This window comes from Megascapheus bottae, chromosome 6 (genome assembly GCF_031878675.1).
Source record: "Megascapheus bottae isolate mThoBot1 chromosome 6, mThoBot2.hap1, whole genome shotgun sequence".
Lineage (NCBI taxonomy): Eukaryota > Metazoa > Chordata > Mammalia > Rodentia > Geomyidae > Megascapheus > Megascapheus bottae.
The window spans coordinates 64,072,794-64,096,346 of record NC_143514.1 but is presented as its reverse complement, the minus strand read 5'-3'; the positions used below and the strand labels follow the sequence as shown (position 1 = coordinate 64,096,346).

The following is a 23,553-nucleotide window of genomic DNA, read 5'->3' as shown; positions in this document are numbered from 1 at the left end:
GATGCATAATGTCTAGTTTGAAGGAAGGCAAGCTACACTGGACACAAGAGAAATATAGAACCCCTTTGAATATTCTTAAACACACATGGAAGAGCATCAAAAAGGAAATTGGAAATAAATGGCAGCAATATGGTAAAATGAAAATGCTCACAAAAATAGACAACTGCTTAGTAATCTTTTAAAAAGTTGTTTTGGTTGGGATATTATGACCAAGAAGATCACAGTTCAAGACCATCTTCGGCAGGAAAGTCCCTGAGACCCTTTCTCAACCCATTTCTGGATGTAGCGGTATACATCTGCCATTTTAACGTATGGGGAAAAAATGATTGGGGCTGTGCATGGTGGTTCATGCTTGTAATACCAGATACTTGGAAGGTGGAAATAGGAGAGTGGGATTTAAAGCCAGCCCTGAGGTCTATCTGAAAAACTAAAAGCAGTAACTCTAGAGCATGGCTCAAATGGTAGCGCACTTGCTTGGCAAGTCCAGAGTCCAAAGTCCAATCTTTGTTACTGAAACAAAGAAAATCTTACATATTCTTGAATTTAAAAGAAATATAAAACTGAGATGTTTAACTGTTTAGAAATAAGCTCAGGTGAACGCTGGGAGGGGAATAAGATGATTGGGAAGGGGTGGGAGGAGGGAAAGGGGGACAAAAACATGAGAAAGGGTATTAAGGTTTGAGAAGTAATGCACTCCTAACCCAATGAATGTAACTGTAACCCCTCTATAAATTATCCTGACAATAAAATATAATAAAAAATTAAAATGGACAACCAATGGAAAACAGTAATGACTTCCAAAATGTCCGATTGCCCATCAAGTTGGTAAAGAAAGGCTAGGCATCATATAACAGTGCTGTGGGAGCAGCCTGCCCTCCCATGGGCTGTTGGTGGATGTGAATCTTGCTGCAACATCTAGACAGAAATTTGAGGACCTGCACCAAAATTTGCCTTCTAAAAGTGCATCTTAAGGAAATCATTGGGTATCTGAAGATGCATGAACAAGGATGTTCAATAGGGTACAAAAAAGTGTGAAAACATTCACTTTACCCAGAGAGGAACAATCAAGTCGATTACAGCTCTGTGCTTAACAGAGTTCTGCAGGTATCAGACAGGATGAGGCAGATCTATATACACTGACACAATAAGATGATGAGGACAGGAGGGAGGGACCAAGAAGGGAAAGGAGAAAGAAGAGGAGAGAGAAGGGGAAAGAGAGGAAGGAATAGAGAGAAGACAGGAGAGGGAAAGGAGGCAATAGGGGTGAGGGATGGGAAGGAGGGATGAGGGAGGGATGTGAGCAGACACAGCACATGCACAGGCTTCCTGGGTGGGAGGCTGGATGGGGACTAATGGGGAAGGACAAGCATCTCGGGCCTCATCTCCATGTGCTGCTCTTGATGCAGCCAGAAGACCTCTGCCTGTGAAAAGCGAAGACTGATGCTGGCTTCACATTCTGTCTCCCGTCTCTCCTTACACATATCTACGGCAGGTCTAGGGTTCCCTGCATCCCTATGCTAGAGTGGATAGTGTTTGCTTTGATCTGAGCCTCCTGTGCCCCTGCCCCTTGCTGGCTGTTTTCACTAATGAAGACATCTTCAATCCTGTCCACTGATTTCTCAGGTTTTTTTTCATGTCAGTTGCCTCTAGGTCTGTCCTCTCCACCAACCCAGAAGCCTAATTCCTGGACAAATGCTGCTTGGGGAACTCATGGGACTCTGCCCATGTCTTTGGAGGATGCTGACCAAAAAATTAGTAATCAAGTATATTGATACCAGCAATGTACTCACCAGTGTTTTAGCCAAAAAGGAAAAATGAAGGAAGTAAAAAGAGAAAAGGCACATATGTCGACAATGTTAACAGCATTGTGTCTGGTGCCAGGTGTGCATAATTGGCTACTGATTTTTTAAAAAAATTTATTTCATTGTTAGGGTGATGTATAGAGGGGTTACATTTAAATTCGTAAGGTAGAGAGCACATTACTTCTTGAACATTGTTACTCCTTCCCATATTTTTCTCCCCACCCTCTCCCAAGTTCATTTCCAACGTAATTTTTTTTAGGTCATGGGGCTTGACCTCTGGGCCTGGATGTCCTCCCTGAGCCCTTCAGCTCAAGGCTACTGCCCTATGCTTGAGCCAAGTCCCACTTCTCATTTTCTAGAGGTTAATTGGAGATAAGAGTTTCAGGTCATTTTGTGCCCAGGCTGGCTTTGAACCTTGATCCTCAGACCTCAGCCTCCTGAATAGCTAGGATTACTGATTTTTTTAAAAAATACTTTCCTGTATATTTCACATAAGAGCACCTCCATTTCCATATTTGGCAAGGAGAGTGGGTTGAGTTGTGGTGATCACTTACATGTCCCCTGAATCAGTCCCTTCTTTTCCACCTCTACTAGCACTCCTGCATCACCACACCCTGAAACCCTAGACGTGGTAGATCCAGGCTGGTCCATTTAGTCCATTCTCCATGAAGCTTGCAGGAGTGACAAAGAGTAAGGAGCAGCTAGACGCAGTTCACTCTCTCCAGGCCCTATCAGCTCTGGCCATACTTGTTCCGCTAGCTCCATGCCCCAAGGGTGGTGACACCCATCACAGCACAGGCAATGGTCCAGCAACTTGAGACTGGACTTTACCTCTCATCAACCCTCCTCCTTGGATAGCTGGCCAGGAGGCCATCCTTCAGAACAGTGTGGTCACCTTTTCCAAGATGACTTCTCTGGTCTTCTGATCTGTCTTCTCATTCTCTTTCCTCCTTAAGTTCTGTACCTATATGCACTAATCTCTTTGTGGTCAGTGAGTGAACCTTCTTCACTTCTAGGCATCACATGGGTAAACTAACAGAGACCTAGTACATGAGGGAATGGATGAGGATCTTCTAATCCAGGAAAGTGGGGAAACTTTTATGTTTTGCATAGGCACAATCTAAAATGAAAGAGTCAACATGCTTGAATCTTGAATCATTATTGTTAATTTGGTTTTCACTGAGAGACTAACACAGAGTCTGTAGTCACAGAGCTACCTCATTCATTCATTTGTTACTTGATATTTGTTGAGCCCAGGGCACTTAGAGTGAGAAGGCTTTCAAAGAGGAGAATCAGACCTAGATCACTGGTGTAGGAGAGGAGTGGCGACAGGTGCACAAATAAAGAGAAAAGGGATTGGGTCTTAAAAGAAATCTAAACCACAGGAAATGAGAGTTGGAGGTGGGAGGGATGACTCCTAGGAGGAGATAGGAGAAGTCCTGGTGGGTGAGCTTACATTTGAACTTGACTTTGAGAAATTTTAAACATAAACCTTTGGAGGGAGGAGATCATTCCAGGCACAGGGTAGAGGGGAAGCCAAGGCACAGAGCTAGGCCAAGAGCGTGGACACAATGTCACCATGGTGTTACCAGAGTGACATCTAAGAGAGATAGTGGCAAACAAGGTTTGGGGTGGTAGGTGAGGTCATGGTGTCCCTGGGAGCTAGAAAAGATGTCCTACTTTCACTCTCTGAAGGCTGTGAGTGGAACCAGTGTGCTTGTAATGGGTGGTCATGCCAGCAGTAACGTGGAGGACAAGAGCAGATGCTTAACTAACTTGTCCTCCAGCACTGAAAAGCCCCTCTGAGAAAGGTTGACCTCACTGTGTACAGGTCTACCTCAAAAATGTGTAAAGAGCAGACACTCACGGGGATTGAAGCCTGAATGAACACAGGAATGTCCATGTTTTGCAAGCACTAGCCAGTGCTCGTTCAGCCAGTTCTTCGTTGAGAACTTTCAGGGTCAAGTGTCACTCCTCGTCACTGGGCCCACCTCAACTTCATTCCAAATTCTCTGCAGTTCGTTTCTGGATCAGCCCTGATGGCTTTCTTCCCATAAGCTCTCTGTACTGCTAATTCCTGGTGGACCAATGCTTCTTAAGAACTCTCCTTAGCTGTGTTATATTTGTCTATTCCCCACCCATGCGTATCTCACATTCCAGTCAGAATGCTTCGCCTTTACTTTCCATAGTTAATCTTCCTTTCTCATCCCCACTCATCCTGCTACCTCAACCTGCTCCTAAAACCCAGTGACATCAGACAAGTCACAGTTCAAGACTCAGTCTTTCAGCATCAAGTTTTCTCACATATCAAATGATATCAATAATGTCCATTTATATTATCATCACTCGGGTATTGTGAGATGGAACAAAATAGGCCCTTGCATTCTAGAAATAGATAGGCGTGTACTCCTTCCTTCCCAGGCACTCTGAAACTCCGGCACTTGCATGAAAGGGTAATTGTGATTTGAGGGAGAGCAGCAGATACCATTAGGCTTTTGTGTTTTACTTTCTTCATAGCTTAATAGACAAGTGTTAAGTCCTCATTTTACAAGTGTCTTTTCCTCATTTTAGAGATGAGGGAATTGAGTTGAAAAAGGGGAGCAACCAACTTGGGGGACAGAACTCTAACTGACTCTACTTATACTCGGGAACTACACGTCACAATTCCTGAACTGTCACTATATTCCAAGAGTTGTGCTGAGCTCATTATACACAGCATCTCACTCAGAGCTTTCGCTCAAGACCCACACTCTCCAGAAGGAGATGATGAGACTCTCGGAGGGAGGACTCTCCCAAAGTCCTGCCAACAGTAAATGGAATAGCTGGGATTCAGACCCACCTGAACAGCTTCAAGCTCATGCCCTCAGCTGCTTTGCTGGGGCTCAACTTACCTAGGTGGTGATGTCTTTGGCCCAGGAATGTAACCTTGCGAGGCAGAAATGGGTCTGTCTAGGTTTTCCATAGAACCCAGTCTAAATCTGGGGTCATGGAAGCCATCGTTGATCTCAGTGGCCTCCAAGGGTAGAAGTGGGGGTCAGCTATTAGCTAAGGGGGACGTGGTGATGGTGCTGATGATGGTTTTCCTTGACAGCTGGCAATGTTTACTTTGCTGGTGTGGCTACTTACCCAATGGTGCAGCCGGCGTCTGCTTCGATGGTCCAGATGCAGTTGAGATTGTGTTCGTAGGGAGCTGGATAGCCAGGGGACAGCACCTGCCCCGACAGCTCTCCTCTCAGTGTTCCTCCACATTCCGCTGCAAGAAATCCCAAAACAGTGAGCTTGGTTGGGTCTCAACCTAGTGGTTGCTTGATAGCTCCTCTGTGCTGGTGGCCACAAGTCATACTCCATTATTACAGATGGTTAAGCCAGCTTGTAAGAAAGTCATTGATGGTTTGAAAGTAGAACTGCATACAATTCCACTGTGTGTACGAGAGATGTGTGTGTGTGAGAGATACATGATGTGCATGTAATGATATATATGTAATATATATGGGTCACATGTTTTTAATCCAGTCATCTGTTGTGGGATATGTGGGCTGTTTTCATGACCTGACTACTGTGAACTGTGTGATCAGATCTGGAAAATATACTGATTGAAATAAGATAGGCCCAGAAAGAAATCAAGTGCATGCTATTATTCATATGTGGATCTTAGATCCCAAATACAAACCTCACCTGCAATCACAGATAGAGGCATATGCTAATATACACAATTTAGTTGACTAAAGTAACAGATATACAGAAATGAAACTCCAAAGTGTAAATCTTTTGAACAAGTAACAGACAAATAGGAGAAGCTGAAATGGTATTGTAAAAGTGGGCAGGTATGGGGAGGGGAGTAGAAGAATGAAAAAAGAAACAGGACAAATACAGAAAAAACTGTTCAATGTATTTATGTGATAGAGGAAGTGGGGAACGTGAAGTGAGTCGAGGGAGAGCATGATGAAATGGGTGATTCTGAACAGGAAACACTACACACTTAGATGGCACATTAAATTGCAACTCCCTTGTAGAACTTTCTGAAGTTCAGAAAGAGTTAAATTAAAAGACAGTCCCTAGATGAGACTTTTATTCAGAACCTAAATGAAACCCTCCCTACTCAACAACAAAAGGATAAAAAATAGGCAGTTAAAAAACGGGCAAAGGATGCGAATAGATATTTCTTCAAAGAAGACATATGAATAGCCAATATATGTGTGAAAAGATGCCTAATGGCATTTGTCATTAGAGAAATGCAAATCAAAATCACAATGAGATCTTACCCCAGACTCACTGGGATGGGTCTTAGGGAAAAGTATACATAATAAAATAGCCTGGGGGCCAGGAGTTTGGCCTAGTGGTAGAGTGCTTGCCTCGCATGCACGAAGACCGGGGTTCAATTCCTCGGTACCACATACATAGAAATAGAAAAAAGCCGGAAGTGGTGCTGTGGCTCAAGTGGTAGAGCTCTAGCCTTGAGAAAGCCTAAGGACAGTGCTCAGGCGCGGAGTTCAAGCCCAGGGTTGGCAAAAATAAATAGGGAAAGAAAGAAAAATAAAGAAAACATGGCCAGTACAGGAGAGGATGTGTTGAAACTAGAATCCTCATATGGTTGATAGAAAGGTAATGGAGCAGTGCACTGAGGGGTGGTAGTGGGGAAGGCCACCAAGGCCCAAAGCATAAATGCTCTTCCCATCCTGCTTCAGTGGGTTCTCAAGTGCACTCTAACTAGGCTGTACAAGAGGCAAAGGAATCAAACTTACTGCGAATCCAAAGCAAATAATTATAATATGGATCAGCACTGCCATTTACATTTTGCCTGTGCTTCTTCCTCGCTTGTTCATTTTGCTGTTATCTGTTTATGTGTATATCTCCCTGGCTGCTTTGCACACAGCTCTATCGACAATGCCCGTCGTGTATAACAGTGACCACCTGGTCACTATATAATTCATATATTGTCCCCAGAGTATGGGCTCCACAAGGGCAGGGACTGACTTCCTTTCCTTTTCTCTTTGTCTGCTTCCATATGCCTAGATAGACATTTATCATTTCTGGCATGTGGGATATACCTAAGTGTTTGTCCTATGGATGTTTTGTTCTGATAAGAGTAGCCAGTGCCTCACAGACATCTTGGGGTGGGTTGTGGGGGGTATGCATGTGTTGGAGGTGAGGGGCAGTCAAGACTTGTGCTGGGGAAACAGAACAGGGCAGTTCCATGGGAATTGGATTGACCGGGCAGAGGAACAACAGTATGAGTGATTTTGCCTGTTTTGTGCTTCTGGCTAGGACCACTGGACCCTGTCCTGTGATATGTGCATCAGGCCTCCAGAGACCCTCTGTTCACATTTTAGATGTAGGCTTAAGAAGGTTCATTACTATATTCATCTCCAAGAGTGGGCTTGAAGTTCGTTCCTTATCTCACTCTTCCAACATTTCCTCCCAAAGAGGAGACATGAGCCTATTCCACCTATAGGGAAACTGAGTGAGCTGGAGATGTCTTGTCTTTCTTTCTTTCTTTCTTTCTTTCTTTCTTTCTTTCTTTCTTTCTTTCTTTCTTTCTTTCTTTCTTTCTTCCCTCCTTCCTTCCTTCCTTCCTTCCTTTCTTTCTTTCTTTCTTTTTTTCTTTCTTTCTTTCTTTCTTTCTTTCTTTCTTTCTTTCTTTCTTTCTTTCTTTCTTCCTTTTTGTGGGTCATGGGGCTTGAACTCGGCCTGGGCGCTGTCCCTGAGCTCTTCAGCTCAAGGCTACCACCCTATCCTTGAGCCAAGCCCCACTTCCCATTTTCTAGAGGTTAATTAGAAATAAGAATCTCAAGTCCTGGCGCCGGGAGTTTGGCCTAGTGGTTAAAGTGCTTGCCTAGCATGCATGAAGACCTGGGTTTGATTTCTTGGTACCACATACATAGAAAAAAGCTGGAAGTGGTGCTGAGGCTCAAGTGGCAGAGTACTAGCCATTGAGAAATGGCCAAGGACAGTGCTCAGGCCCTGAGCTCAAGCCCAGGACTGGCAAAAAAAAAAAAAAAAAGAATCTCAAGTCCTTTTGTGCCCAGGCTGGCTTTGAACCTTGATCCTCAGACCTCAGCCTCCTGAGTAGCTAGGATTACAGGGGTGAGCCACTGTGCCCGGCTGGAGATTTCTTTGAGTATTGATGTTGTAGGAATTCCTGGAACCTAGATGAAAATCCATCCCACTTTCTACCACCTCTCTACTGCCTTTGCTTAAGGCCACTGGCTAAATGTGTGACAATGGCTAGCCACTGCTTGACTCCACTGTCACGGAGAGGTCAAGTGGAGACGGGTATGTGTTTGGAGGAACACTGATCCATGATGCCCATTCACAGAAAAATCCAATTCTGGTTGATGGCACCAGGCTTTGGATATCCTTAATGAGATCAGGACGGGAGCTAAAGTTAGGAGAGACCCAGGGGGGCCCTTGCAGAGCTAGAGGCATCCTACCTACACAGGTGGGCAGTGGCCGGTCCCAGGTCCTTCGTTCCCCACTCAGACACAGCAGCTCTTCACTGCCCCGGAGGTTGTAGCCAGGGTCACAGCTAAAGGACACAGAGCTTCCTGCAAAATGACCTTCATCATGAACCTTGTAGCCAAATTGTGGGGTTCCTGGATCTTCACATTTGATGAGCTCAAAACCTGGATGAGAGAGAAGAGAGGAAGAGTAAGCAGAAACCAAGCTGCCAGAAGCCAAACTTCCTCTTCCTCCCAATTCATAGCTGTAGGACCAGGTGTCCTGGGCCAGCATTCCTTCCCAAATGATTTGCAGAATGCAAAATTTCCGTTTATTTTGTTGATGTCACAGCAATTTGCTGGTGGTAGCTGTCCCTTCCATTCTGCTTGCTGAGACATTGGGATGGGACAAGCCACTCTCAATGTATATTCAAAAGCTCCTTTATGCCATACTGTGTAGAAAAACTGGAAGAAGAAAAATAGCTACCAAGAGCTCTCACTGTACGGGACTTCACATATATTCCTTCTCATTTGCTACTCACAGGGATCTTACAAGTAGGTTTAATTATTGACAGTCTACAACTGAGAGCAGTGACCTAGAGAGGTTAAATAAATTGTACCAAACTCACACTATTTTCAGATAATGGAAATGCAATTCAAATGCGACTCTACTTAATCCTCTTGCACTGAGCCGCCTTTGAAACAGGCCAAAATCCTCTGCCAGCCTGGTACTGAAGGACCCACTGGGATTTTCTACCCCCATCAGATTTACCATGCCATGATTTCAGATACCATAGTCCATCCATATAATGTGTACAACCCAGGGTGTCTTGTTCATTATGTATTTTTTTTTTGCCAGTCCTGGGCTTAAGCTCAGGGCCTGAGCACTGTCCTTGGATTTTTCTCAAGGCTAGAACTCTACCACTTGAGCCTCAGCACCACTTCTGGCTTTTTCTAAGTATGTGGTACCAAGGAATCGAACCCGGGTCTTCGTGCATGCTAGGCAAGCACTACCACTAGACCAAACTCCTGGCCCCACATCTTGTTTATTATGGAGCTGGGCAGCTAGTCAGTTCTAGAACATTATGTTACCTCAGAAAGACCTCATTTGCAATCCCCCCCCCCCGCCATTTTCTCAGCCAATTTGTCTTTTGTCTCTATTGCATTTGCCTGCTGTGGGAAGTTCCTAAAAACAGAATCATAAAGTGTGTGGCCTTTATGATCAACTCAGTGAAATGTTCAAGGCTTACATATATTGAAGCCTGCATCATTTCATGGTCAAATAATATTCTGCTGTATGGACACTGTGTTGATCCATTCCTTAGATTTTAAAAGGGTCCACAAGATCACACTCTTCATGTCCAGTGGACAAAGAAACTAAAGAAATTAAACAGGGCTCTAAACACTGACACAGTGGGACCAAAGGAGGAAATTCTTAGGAGAGGATCACAAGGGCTCAATAGCTATGTGCATATGTCATATAAAATGAAGCTTATTGAAATGAATTCCAAGAAATGGAAAAAGAGGGTTTTGTTTTTTTGCCAGTCCTGGGCTTAGACTCAGGGCCTAAGCACTGTCCTTTTTTTTTTTCCCTCAAAGCTAGAGCTCTACCACTTGACCCACGGCACCACTTCTGGGTTTTTTTCCTATGTATTTGGTACTGAGGAATGGAACCTGGGTCTTCATGCATGCTTCTTATCACTAGGCCCCCAAAAGAGGTTTTTAACTTTACTTCTAATGGTTCTTTCTTTCTGTTTTTCCCCTTTTGTCAGGTTTGGATTTCTGTACCTTTTGTTTTATATGTAAGTTTATCTGGTTTGTGAGGGAAGGGGAAGCACAGAAATGGTGAGACAAAGGGGGAGCTAATTCAGCAGTGATACTCACTAGATACTATGTTGGAAATGAACTTTATAATTTTGGAGGAAGGGATGTTAGGAGGGGAAAATCTGGTAGAAAACAAGGGAGGGGGGCAGCACAGTTCTAAAAGAAATTACTCAATACCCAACTTGTGTAACTGTAACTCCCCTTTACAATAAAAATTTGGAAAAAAAGCAAAACTGCTGCTGGCATAACAGAATGTACTGCTGTATAGTCAACTGTATTTGACTGCAAATGATAAATTTCAAGTGAAAAATAAAGCAGTGACAATTATTGTCATTATCAAATATCAAAAGGAATGAAAGAAACTAATAAACAAAGTAAGAAAAGAATAAAGTGGGAAAGCCAGTTTTCTCATTCTAGGAATTTCAAATGTGAACTTACTGGAAAACTGCAGTTCAAAGCCCATACTGGTATTTTCAGCATCTGTGACGAAGTCGAGCCACAGGCTGCTGGATGTGCTGTTCAAAGTCACCCCCAACATCTCAGTGTGGCTGAAGACTCCCAGCAGACGGGCGGAGTTGTTGCTGCCATCATAGACCTGGAAACAAGGGACCCCAATCCAGTGTCATCAGCAAGGCCATATTTCAAATAGTTCTTACCATCCCCCCACCCCCGGCCCACATCCCCAGTCTTTAGTACCAGTGACAGTTAAAGGGGCAGTTTGTCCTCCCATGCAAGAGAGATGGCCTAGAGAAGTCAAGCTGTGCATGTTATCTTGGTCCCTGTGGCTGTCAGCCCTGTGTCCAACGCGTCGAATGCAAATCTCATCTTTGGGAACTCGTTGCTGTTCTAACCTTTCCAGTAGAGGTCTGCTTCTGTTCCTTTCACTCCCACATGCCATCAGCTTACTCTTTGTCAGCCAGGGGAGGCTCAGTGGGGCTGCCTGACTTCCCAAGCCATCTGTTTCTGCAGACAGGCTGAAAGCATTCAACATCTCAGCATTGCTAAACCACACAGTTCTGTCCTTCCACATCTCAGCTTCGCTAAACCACACAGTTCAGTCCTTCCAGGGCATGAGATAGTCATTCTCCCATCTGACCTCACCCAACCATTGGCAGTGGCCTGTCTTGACCACTTGGCTGGATGTGATCCCTGGAGATCTAGACAGGATGGAGTTAAAGTGACTGTTATGCCATGGAAACTTTCTCGTTCTGCCCCCTGTAATGAAGGACTCTTCCCCTTTCTCCCCTGTAATGAGGGCTCCAGCTAGGGCCTGCTGGGCTTGCCAAGGGTGGAATCTCACAGGCATCTGGCCTCTCTGATTCCCATCTGTCCTCTGAACTTCTGAGCACCAGCAAAGGCAGCAGTCATCAGAATAATGAACTGAACTCCCCAGGTTTCGAGGTTTCTGTTCCTTTGGAGATAATTGTACAAATAACAACAGAAGTTGTGATTGAGTGAGAGACCCCCTGGTGGTTTGGTAAATATCAAAGACGGGATCTATGGGTGGGTGATGAATATTTGTGCATGGCACACAATGTGGTACCAGCTGCCAGCAAATTGGAACAATATTTCCATCCTTACTATTTATGAAGCAAAGCCTTGAAAAGGAGCCATCCTTCAAGCTAACAGTGCTGTAGATTACAGAGAGTTGTTTGGGTTTCTAAGAGCCTCCAATCTGTTTCCAGACCCTGTGCGCTATTGTTTTACATTAACTGAGTGACAGAATCCTGGGGGTCCATCCTGAGAAAGCACCAGTTCAAAGTTTACCAATTATCACATTCCATTTGCTACCCAAATATATACATATATGTTTCCCATGAAGATATACACTGAAATTAATGGCTCAAGGTGTTACTCATCAACAGTTACTATATCATAATAAGAAGGAAAAGCTAGAAGTCATAGCCTTCTTAATGGAAGAAAGAGCAAGTGATGGAATTACCTTGCTGGAAACAAACTAAACCTGATCAGCTCAAGCCTCTAGATACAATTTCTATCATATAACAACCACAGAGACCTGAAAGAGCATATGAAATAATACCCTGGGTGTCCAGAATGTAGAAAACTCCACTGAACAATTGAACAGACTTCCTCAACAAATAGATTACATGGGAGAGAAAAGATTAAAAAAAAAAGATGAAGGGAAAACCTAGTTAATAAGAACATGAGGCAAGAAAATGTGGACTTTATCAGGGCCTGATTCAAGTAAGCTGTAAGTTTTTAAAAAATATAGCATTTAGCCCTCGAAAGAATGACATCACCCATTTATAAGGCAATGGAAAGATTGGAAAAAAGCCATGTTAAGTGAAGTAAGCCAGACCCAAAGAAATATAGGTTCTATCATAGTTTCCCTCATTTGTAATAATTATTATATCCCTAGGATTCTACTAGCACAGGCTCACAATAGTGCAAAAGCTATATACGGGGCCGGGAGTTTGACCTAGTGGTTAAAGTGCTTGCCTAGCATGCACGAATACCCGGGTTCAATTCCTCGGTACCACATATGTAGAAAAAAAAGCCAGAAGTGGTGCTGAGGCTCAAGTGGTAGAGCTCTAGCCTTGAGAAAGTCCAAGGACAGTGCTCAGGCCCTGAGCCCAAGCCCAAGACTGGCAAAAAAAAAAAGCTATATACATGTGGCCATATAGGAGGAGGTTGAATGAAATGAAGTCCAGGATATGGAAACAATAGGTTTATCTTTGTGATTGTTGTTCTTAATGTACTATGTGAAGTTATTTCTTTTCTCTTTTTTTTCTCCTTATGGTTTATCTCACGTTGTTACTGTAACTTTGGTACCTAGTATATCATATATATATTTGTTTATTTGAAATAGGGAAGGGAGGGGGGAAACAAGATGATTGGGAGGGGGTGGGGAGAGGGAAAGTGGGAAAAAACATGGGAGGGGTATCAGTAACTAACCTTTCTATACATCACCTTGACAATAAAATACAATAAAAAGTATAAATAGTATTCATGAGATAATGGGAAATTTGAATACTCATTGGGTATATAATGGTATTTTTGTGTGTGTGTGTGTGTGTGTGTGTGTGTGTGTGTGTGTGTGTGTGTCCTGGAGCTTAAAGTCAGGGCCTGGGAACTGTTCTTGAGCTTTTTCAAGACACTAGCTCTACCACTTGAGCCACAGCATTACTTCTGGCTTTTTCTGTGTATGTGGTACCAAGTAAGGTAAGCATTCTACTGCTAGCCACATTCCAGGCCCTTAAGTTATTTTTAATTAATAAAATATAATGGGTATAGGATTTCCCTCTTCATCCTAATTTATTAAGAACAAGAATGTTATTTGTATCATTATGATAAAATATTAATCGCAGGAAATCTTATGAAGTAGAAAAGTACAAGGAAAAAGAAAAACAACTTTTAGTTCTTGGTTACATTTTGGTGTCAGGCTTTCCAGGTTTTGTTCTATCAATTTCTTTAACGCAGATCTATTTCACATATTTTTAACAGAAACACAATAAAACTATAGATATTATAGAGCAACTTGCTCTTTCTTTCAAATATGTACTCAATTTATTATTCAAAGCATTAAATTTATTTTTCCACAACAGCACTTAAATATCTGTAACACTGAGAGCTCATGTCTGTAAGCCAACGTACTTAGGAGGCTGAGATCTGAAGATTGTGATTTGAAGCCAGCCTGGACAGGAAAGTCTGTGAGACTCTTATCTCCAACAAACCAGCAAAAAATCTGAAAGTAAAGATGTGGCTCAAGTAGGAGAGTACTAGTCTTGAATAGAAAAGCCAAGTGAGAATGGGAAGCCCTGGGTTCAAGCCCTAGTAAGAACACTGAATGATTAAATGAATGAATGAATGAATAAATGAGTGAATATCTATAAAGAGGTCATCTTAGCTACTTGGGAGGCTATGAATGAGAGGATCTTGGATCAACACCAACCTGGGCTGCAAAATCTTTGAGACCTCCTAACTCATAGCTGGGTGCAGGGCATGCAACTATCATCCCAAGATACATGGTTGGCTGAGATTAGATGGACCAAGATACTAGGTCAACTCAGTACAAAACCCTGTGACAGTCTGTCTCCACAGAAGGAAGCTGGAAAAGGAGGTGTGAGCCTGTAATCCCAGAGACAATAGGAAGTCAAAAAAGTAAACAGATCCAATCTCAGGCATGTGTGGAGACCTTATCCTAAAAATATCCAGTGAAAGACAGAACTGGAGGCCTGGCTCAGCAGTACTAGGCCAGCCTAGCAGGCATGAGGTCCTGAGTTCAAACTGAGTACTTTCAAACACACACTCACACACACACACGTGTACACAAACCACAAACACACTCATCAAAACCCAAAAATAGTTGTAGGAATTTCCATCATAAAACAATGTCCAGAATATGTTCCCTGGCTCATAGGAGGCATTTGGTAAGGGTATGATAAATAAGAAAACCAGTGTTTTCTTGTAAATAAATTCCATCTAGAATTTATTTTTCTTTTGGTTGATTAGTCATCCAACCAAATTCTGTTTGTAAATATTTACCCACCACAAAGTTTAAACCCATCTTAATCCCAGACATAATTCATGCACAAACACGTAGACTTGGTTTTATTTGCAAACCTTCTATTGTACTGTATTTGTCTAATGTGCAAATTCTTATGCCTGATGTATACTACCTTGTAGACTACAGCTTTATAATATAAATATGGTATAGCGAAAGACCTCCTTTGTCTTTAGCTTAAGAATATATTCTCTCATATTTAATTTTCTAGATAAAATTCAATAATTTTTTAAATCAAATTTAAAATAAACAAAGCAAAACCTCCCCAAAGAAAATCTCCCTGCCATGCGGATTGAGTTATGTTAAATGTATAAATTGATTTGAGAAAAACCTGCACCTGTGTGACATTAACTCCTCCAATCCATATTTATGATGTCTGGCTCCGTTTAATCAAGCTGTCATTTGTGTCTCTCAGTCACATGCTCTACTTATTCCTAGCTATTTTCATATTGGGACTCGGGTCTTCACATACATTTATGTCCTCACAGGCTATGGCTTTCAGTGTATGTCTCTCTGAAGAAATTCAAGGAAGTCCAGGCCATCTGATATATCTAACAAGACAGATCAGCAAAATGACTAGTTTTCATGAGTATGCTACAGCGACAAACAACATGGGTGTAACATGGGCGCCACTGCCATAAATGTTCTTTGCATACAAGTGCTCTGAGTTTTACTGGGATGAGCAGCTCTAGCTGGAGCTGGCTGCAGCTTCCATTTCGTTAGATGTTGTCAGGTTGTTCACCGAAGAGGGATACTAATTGGCACTCCCAGAAGCAAGGGATGACAGTTTTCATCATTTTTTTTTTAATATCCTTGCCAACACTTGGTATTCTCTGGCACTCCCATTTTTTTCCCACTTTGATGGAGGCCTGATAGTATCTCATTCTAATTTGCATTCCCGTGATTACCTCTGAGGTTGAGCAGTAGTAATTGCATGTTTATCAACAATTCTCTCCTCTTCTGTGTATTGCTGGCTCCTATTATCTGTTCATCAATGAGCATGACATTCCCGACATTTATTTTATATTGTCTTCGAAATAAAGTCTTATAATTTTCTCAGTAAAGATTATCCACATGTTGGGGACATAGTTCTGGATGGTTTACAGTTTTCATTTCTATTATGAATGAGGGTTTTTTTCCTTCCTGATTACATGCTTTAATTGGTTATAGGAAACAGCAGCTGCTTTGCTGAATTGTCTTATTGGCTCTGATAGCTTATTAGTTGAATTGTTTGTATTTTTTAAATAAACGAGGCAATTTTCCATATTCCTTTCTAATGTTTATGGTTTGTTTTTATCTTTTTCATTTTTGGGAATAACTGTAATGGTTTGCATCATTAGTAAAATGCTGAGTATTATTGGGGCTGGCTATATTCTGGAATTGACTGGAAATCTGGTAATTTTGTTGCATTATCATGTTAACTGTAGGTGAAACTTTGACAGAAACTTTCTATCACATTAAGAAATATGATAGAAATGTGGCTCTATTCATAGGATTGGGGTTTTTTTTGAGATCTTTTTAAAAAGCAAGAAGGTATTTTGGGATGTATTAGCAAGATCATACATTTATTTTTTTCTAATCTGCTCAGAGAATGTAAGATTGTGTCACATGAAAATGACAATATTTGAAGAGTTTTGACCCATGCAGTGTCTAGAAAATAAGACTGTGATCTGTTCTGTTGACACAGCCTGATGTTCCTGGCATGGGGCCTACTTGGTTACTTTGTCTGTAAATCTTACCTAGATTTAATCTGATACCAGATCCTGGATTTTCACGTATGTTAGCATTTGACTGGTTTCATAGTTTCTGGCTTCTATCTTTTTTTAAATTTTAAATGATAAATTGACAAACCATCTTTGCATATATTTATAGGGTATGAACTGATGTTATGATTTACAAAAACAAGGTGGTGAAAATTAAATCAAGCACATTAACATATTCATCACCTGAATCATCACTCCTGTTTCGGAGTGACTTTGAGATATTCAGTCCATTACTGTACTGCTTACCACATTCTCCATGCTGTGCAGTAGATCTCAAGGACAAGAGGCCTTTCTTCCTGTTTGACTGGGGCTTTGAATCACCCCCATCACCTCCCCAGTCCTTCTATTCCCTGGCCTCTACAAACCACCAATCCACTTTTCAACATGCATGCTTCTACTCATGAAAAACATGAGTTGGGAGAGGGATCATGATTTATTTCTTTTGTGGAATGGTTTGATTACTGTCGAGATTAAGATTACTTGAAAATTTATTAAAGTTCTTCTGTAAAAATAACCTAAGCCTGGGACTTCTGAGAGATGATATAACAGAACTGTTATTTTTAACATAAGACCTGTTTTATTCAGACTTCCTTTTCATTTTCAATTATTACTTGCTTTTTTTGTGATACTGAGGTTTGAATTCAGAGTCTCCTCTGTTAAGGAGGCACTCTTACTGCTTAAGCCATACCACCAGACCTTTCAGTATTTTCTAATTTTTTTTTTTGGCATGTGTGAGGATTGAACTCAGGGCCTGAGCACTGTCCTTGGACTTTTCTCAAGGCTAGAGCTCTACCACTTGAGCCACAGCACCACTTACAGCTTTTTATTCTATGTATGTGGTACTGAGGAATTGAACTTGGGTCTTCGTGCATGCTAGGCAAGCACTCTACTACTAAGCCAAACTCCTGGCCCAGCATTTCCTATTTTTTGAGACAATGTTTTGTTTTAAGCTCATGCTGGGCCTGGGCTCTGATCTTAATATCTGTGCTTTACATATATATATATATATATATATATATATATCTGGGATAACAGGCATGTACCACCATTCCAATCCATTGGTCGAGATGGTGCCTTGTGACATTTTGTTTAGGCTGGGCTCAAACCAAGATTCTTTGATTTCTGCCTCCTGAGCAGCTAGGAGTGTGCCTGGCACATTTTTAATCTATAAAAATTTTCATTGATTTTGAGCTCTTATGTTTCTTAACTTTCTGTTAGTTGTACATATTTCTCATTTTAATACCTCTATATCCATGAGCATGTCTCATTTTTCATTCCCATTATGCTACATTTGTTGTTTATTCCTTGATCAGTTCTACCAGCTTTATCTATTACATAAGTAACTTTTAAAACACTGTTTTTTTTGTCAATAAAGTCTTTTCTCCCACAGACATTTCTGCCTTTATATTTACAAGTACCTTTCTTCTACTTTCTTTGCATTGTTATTTTATTTGAGCTACTCAAATCCTTATTTATTTTTAACCTAGGTGATATGTCAGAGACCAACAAATATATTAAAATAATCTATGATGACTGCAACTTTATTAAATTCTTTTACAATTTTAGCAGTTTGCATTTAATTTATTCATGTTGTGTTATTTGGCACATAAAGCTTTATTGTGGTGTGATTGTACATTTTAGTAATATAAAAGAATTCTCCTTTTCATTTCCTTAGGAGATGTGGGAGAAGTTTTGTAATAGATCCTATAATGACCTGATTTCATTTTTCTGTGGTTTACCACCTTCATTGCCTCCATTCCAGTTTTTAATTGGGTGATCATGTTTTTTGTCTCCATTCATCTTCCCTCAGCTCATATTGTTCTGTTTTTATTATCGCCTATTTTTTGTCCCATAAATATAATATTCTCTCAAATCCCGTTGAAAAAAAATACAAATTAGGAGCTTTTACAGAATATTTCTGTTCTTCAATGTAGGCAGGGGGACAGTTAGCTCTGATTACTCAGATAGGTCTTCTTTTGATTTCCTGGATATTCATTCACATCTGGTTAATTTCCTTGTAGCCACATCATGAAGGAGGGAGAAGAGGAATGGAGAATATAAACACCCCTTAATCTCTAAGGAGAACATGCAGGAACATTTCTGAAGGGGGGTGGAGGCTGCAGCACCCATCTATCCTATGAGATGTCCATTATCCAAGTTGAAAGTCAAAATGTATAAAGTGAAACCTGATCTACCAGCTGCACTAATTTTGTTAGGCACTGTTTTTGATTATGCAGTCAACCTACAGAGCAGACAGCCTATAAGCAAACTTCAACACTTTGAAGTTTGACCCCGATCCCCAAATCCAATTTGCTCTTTGTTTTCTTACATGTGACTGAGGACGACTCTTGAGACATCTTGAGACTCAGGAAGGAAGGAAGGAGGAAGGTTAGATCATTTACCCAGGGATAAAGTGAATGAGTAAGCACACTTTTGCACATATCAACATACATGGTCTATGCAATCTATCAACTTTACCTTGAGGACATCACCATCAGAGAGTTCGAAAGCCTTAGCTCTGAGCTGAATCCCCTTCCCTGGCTGGGTCTGGATGGAGTAGATGCATTCATGATTGTTATTGTAGTTCACAGGAAAGTTGGGGGACAGCAGAGTACCCTGGGTGCCCGTGACTGAATTCCCACACTCAGCTAGAAAGAGAATCAAGATAAACCACAGATTAACCCACATCAGCTGCATGAAAGAAACATCTCATAGCTCTGGAGAACTTCAAGTTTGTTTGCCTGCCTACTTGTCCATCTACCTGTCTGTCTCCAGGACTATCTATCAACTTTTTAAAACATTTACTGCTGCCTGGTTTTGCCATCTCCCTCTCTCCTATCCTTCTCTCTGCTGCAGAAACAGCAACTAACCACTAGACAACACTGCCTTTCCTTGTGTGAAAAAGAAGTTGCTCCTCAGATCTGTTTGTATGGTATTATAGCAATGGAAATGGCCAAGAAAGGGGCAGCCAAGCAAGAAGGGAGGAAGCCTTTCAGGATCCAATGACAGGAACTAGTAGGGGATGGGGGAAGACTGAATAATAATTGCTAAACCTTCTATACAAAGCACCAGGATAGATCCTATGCATAAACAAAAACAAAAACAAAAACACCATTTGAGCTGTGCTCACACAGTCTCATGAGGCAGATACAATTATCACCACTAGTATAAACAGAAGCACTCTATTTAAACCATTTACACCAAGTCTCTCAGTTTCCAGAGAGGAGAGGCTGAGAATACCACTTCCTTAGGCCCGAAGTTTATGGCCCTGAGGCACTAAGAAAGTTTTCACACCATCTCATCAACACTCTGTTGCACTGATCAACTAATGAAATCCCACCCTCTCCGGAAATCTGTTTCTCTCCTTCAGAATTAGTCATTTGTTTCCATGGTCTCCATGCGGTTATTTATAGCAGGTATGCCATGTTCCTTGATTTATTTATTATGTTTCCACCTCCTCAGGTCTACTGGGATCCTTTGGAGCTTGTCACGCCTCTGTCTCTCCAACACCCACACGCAGCGTTGGTGACTGTACATGCCCAGAGACCCTACAGTGGACTCCCTGACATCTTTAATTGTGAAGGTCCTCTGTGCCTCTCCTGATCAGGGTACCTGCCACATCGTTCCTTGATTGTTTGTTACCTTCCTGTCTTCCTCACCCAAACTGTGAGCTACTTGAGGACTCAGGCCATGCTTGACATATCTATGAATTCCCAAGGCTTAGCCAAGATAGTCTGTAAAGTAAACATTTGCCAAATGAATGAATGGATGAATATGGCACATCCTGGCCTCGGAAGATGCACAGTCCTAAAAATAATTAGGTTCCAGAAGGATGTAAACACAAGGCCAGATGGCAGACTCATTATTTGTCTGGACATATGGGGACTTTGGAACATGTCTGGAATCTCTGCAGTAGATGGAAGCAAGTCAGATTTCTCTAAATCACCCATAGTGTCCTTCTTCTAGGCACAGACCTTGGCTGCATGGGCCCTGAGGTCCAGACTTCAGTCTTCAACCTTAGTTTCGCTAAGCCAGGAGCATGCCAGTAGCAGAGAGGCACTCCTCATAGAAATCGTCATAACGTGTGTGTTCTCTTGTACCAGTGGTTGCTCTCCTTGAAGATAGTTGCCGTGCAATGTCCCACCCTCGAGTTCACATTGATGTTTTTCCCCCTTTAGTAGTACTGGGATTTGAACTCAGAGCCTCACACTTGCTAAGTAGGTGGCCTACCACTTGAGCCATTCTGCTGGTCCCCTCTTATTTTCAGGCCAGGTTCATGTTTTATGGTTTGGCTTTCTGGGATTGTGATCCTCCTGCTGGTACTTCCTGTTGTCTGAGGGATACAGGTATGAATCATTTCACCCAGCCATTGTGCTTGCCCCTTAAACAAGCACCTGTCACTATGTCCAGCCAATGATTGAGACTGCCCCTCACAAACTGCTATGCCAGCAGTGGCCTTGAACTAGCATCCCTGGATCGCCATTTCCTAAGAATCTAGGATACAGTGGGATGGCCTGAACTATCACACTGGACTGAGTCTCTACTTACCCTGCTGCATTTTCCCAAGACTGCACACAGCTCTTGATTAGTAAGCTTGATGGAAAGAGGGAGCCTTGAGTACTTGAAATAACACGAACTTGCAAAGCAAGCCATCCACTTGAATGAATACACTGAGCTGGGACAGGAAATGGAAGGGCCAGTGGTAGATGGCATCCTGGGGGCAGCGGCTGTTGATTTCCGCAGCTTTGTTTCTGAAGTATGTGCATTTGCTGGGAGCCCTCAGGGAAGCCCACTGGGCCTGCTGAGGGTGGTATAATACCATACCAGGAACTCTAAACCCTTGCCCTTCTGTCTCTGGGTCACAGACCTCTCCTCCATCTAGGCAGATGGGAGAGTTACATAAGCACAAACCATGGAGGCAGACAGATAAATTCCATCAACTCTGAACCTCAGTCCCCTTATCTGTTTCTATCCAATCAGAGTACTCTCACAAGACTGGGGAGGGTGAAGGTGTGAAATTTCACATGAGATGTAGGTGACAGTGGTGGACTGGTTAGCACGTAGTATGCCCCTGACCACCACTGTTATCGCTCCTCTCTCTTCCCGCCTATCACAGACAGCTTACTTGTTTCCACTGGGAACCCTTGCTGCCTGTGCTCCAGGATTGGCAGAAAGCCAGGCAGCATGAGAAGAGTATCTCAGCTGCCTGGGGCTCAGGGCCCTCTTCTCCTCATGCCTTTTACCCTCTGACTGCTTGAAAGTTACCTTCCTTTAAGCATGGGATTTGGCCTATTTTTTGAACAGGTTTTCTGGGCCTGGCTTCCTGCAAAATTGCTCTGTGGCCTGTCTCTGCCCTCCCACCTTTTTCACATGAGCAACACCTTTCTGAGGAAGGAACCAAGGCTGATAACTTTAGAGGTAGCCAATCCCTGGCCAAAGACCAAGGTCCTGCCTTCCTGCCAGGGTCCTGGACCTGGGTACCAGGGAAGATAGAACAGGTGGAGTGCCATGTCGCTTTGCTTCTGGGAGAGTTTCCAAAATAACAGGGGAGGTGAGCAGATGCACCGAGAAGCCAAACACAGGCATAAATGGAAACAAATAAATGTTCCTGAGAAACAAGCAGTCATATGCACCGGCAGGCAGTACTGCCGCTGATTCAACCATCTGGGACTTCTGTCACCCCTGTCAGAGGAGGTCACGTTGAGGGCAGGGTAAGTATCTTATCTGTCAGTCTGGGGCTCCTAAGGCAGAAGGTTAGATCTTTTCTGTTACCTCGGAGCTCCCAAGGACAGGACCATGGCCTTTGCTATAGACGGGGGTCCCTCAGGGTAAGAACTGTCTCGATCACATCAAAATCAGAGGGCCCTTGAGGTCAGAGCTGTCCCTCCCTCCCTCCCTATCCATGGTCATGCCATGCATTGGAGCTCAGGGCTGGGAGTGTTCCTGGGAGTACTGGGTAGCCAAATCATCCAATTGACACCTACTGGGTGGGCGGGCTCTAGTTGGGAGCACCCCAAGGGGGCATTTCTGCACTCGCTCCAGCGTGAGCCTCTGCAGCAGGGCTGGCAGTAATTAGAGGTGATTATAATTGCTGTGCGTTATTAATAACATGTGAAACAGAAGACAAATGTAATGATGAAAATATTGTGAGGTGTCATGAACAAACAGTAATTGGAATAATAGGCGAAAGGGTGGTTTATGTAATGAGATCAATGGAGCAGGAGTGGTGGCGTGTGTGTGTGTGTGTGTGTGTGTGTGTGTGTGTGTGTGTGTGTGTGTGTATGCATCTGTGAGCTGAAGAGAACCCATTCAAGAAAAACCTCTCCTGAACACCAACGGTGTTTTCTGAGAGACCAGAGGAGCTGCTGGCTCTTTACCTAGGGCTAGTTCCATGTGTCTGAGTGGGTCAGCTCAGATCTGGTGATAACTATCTGGGAGATAAGTATAAGAGAAAGAATAAACTTTGCAGTTATTTGATTGATTTAAATAAAATGGAATTCTGAGAAGAGCATGGGGGTGGGTGCATGCCAGTGCCAGTAATCTTCGCTAAGTGGAAGGCAGATATGGGAGGGTCACAGTTTCAGGCCAGCTTAGAAAATGTTAGTGAGACAAAAAAATATAAGCCGGGTACCAGGACACATGCCCATAAACCCAGCAATAAGAGAAATGGAGATAGCAGGATTATAGTCAGAGGCTAGCCTCCAGGGAAAAACATGAGTCCTCCTCTGAAAAACAAATGAGAGGAAAATGATCTGGGGATGTGGTTCAAGTGCTAAAACAGTTGCCTGCAAGTATAAGGTTTTAGAGTTCAAACTCCAGTACTGACCCTCAAAATAACAAAAATGGAATTCTGTGTTTTGGTCTTCATATTTCTTCTCTAATTATAAAATAAAATGTTGCCAATGAAATAATGATAGTTACCCACAAGTAAATGAGGTTATTAGACAAATGATGATAACTTTCTGGTACCCACTGGCATATGGTGGCATAGGTCTTTTCATCTAGAACAAGGCGTCCTATGAGTTAGACACCACTGTCTTCACTATGCATACAGGAAGCTGGGAGATTTGGGGATGTTCATGATCGGTAATGGGCAGTGGAGAAACTTGTCCTTTGATCCATATGGCTGCTCAGTGGGCTCAGCTGGTCTTAGCAGCCTACTTGGTAATCCTCTGTGGAGCTTAGAGTTCCATAGAGCTGTC

At 42.6% G+C, this 23,553-nt stretch overlaps 1 protein-coding gene across 3 annotated transcripts in view; it reads right to left on the bottom strand.

Annotated features, from left to right (window-relative positions):
* Positions 1-23,553, bottom strand: part of Csmd2 (CUB and Sushi multiple domains 2) — a 501,465-nt gene that overhangs the window by 136,690 nt on the left and 341,222 nt on the right. For all 3 annotated transcript variants that reach the window (XM_090335284.1, XM_090335282.1, XM_090335283.1), the window contains 4 exons: positions 18,830-18,999; positions 10,502-10,658; positions 8,234-8,425; positions 4,929-5,055 (listed from right to left, as the gene is read on the bottom strand). In XM_090335284.1, coding sequence (XP_090191410.1) covers positions 4,929-5,055; positions 8,234-8,425; positions 10,502-10,658; positions 18,830-18,999 — 646 coding nt within the window. The remainder of the gene's footprint in view (positions 1-4,928; positions 5,056-8,233; positions 8,426-10,501; positions 10,659-18,829; positions 19,000-23,553) is intronic.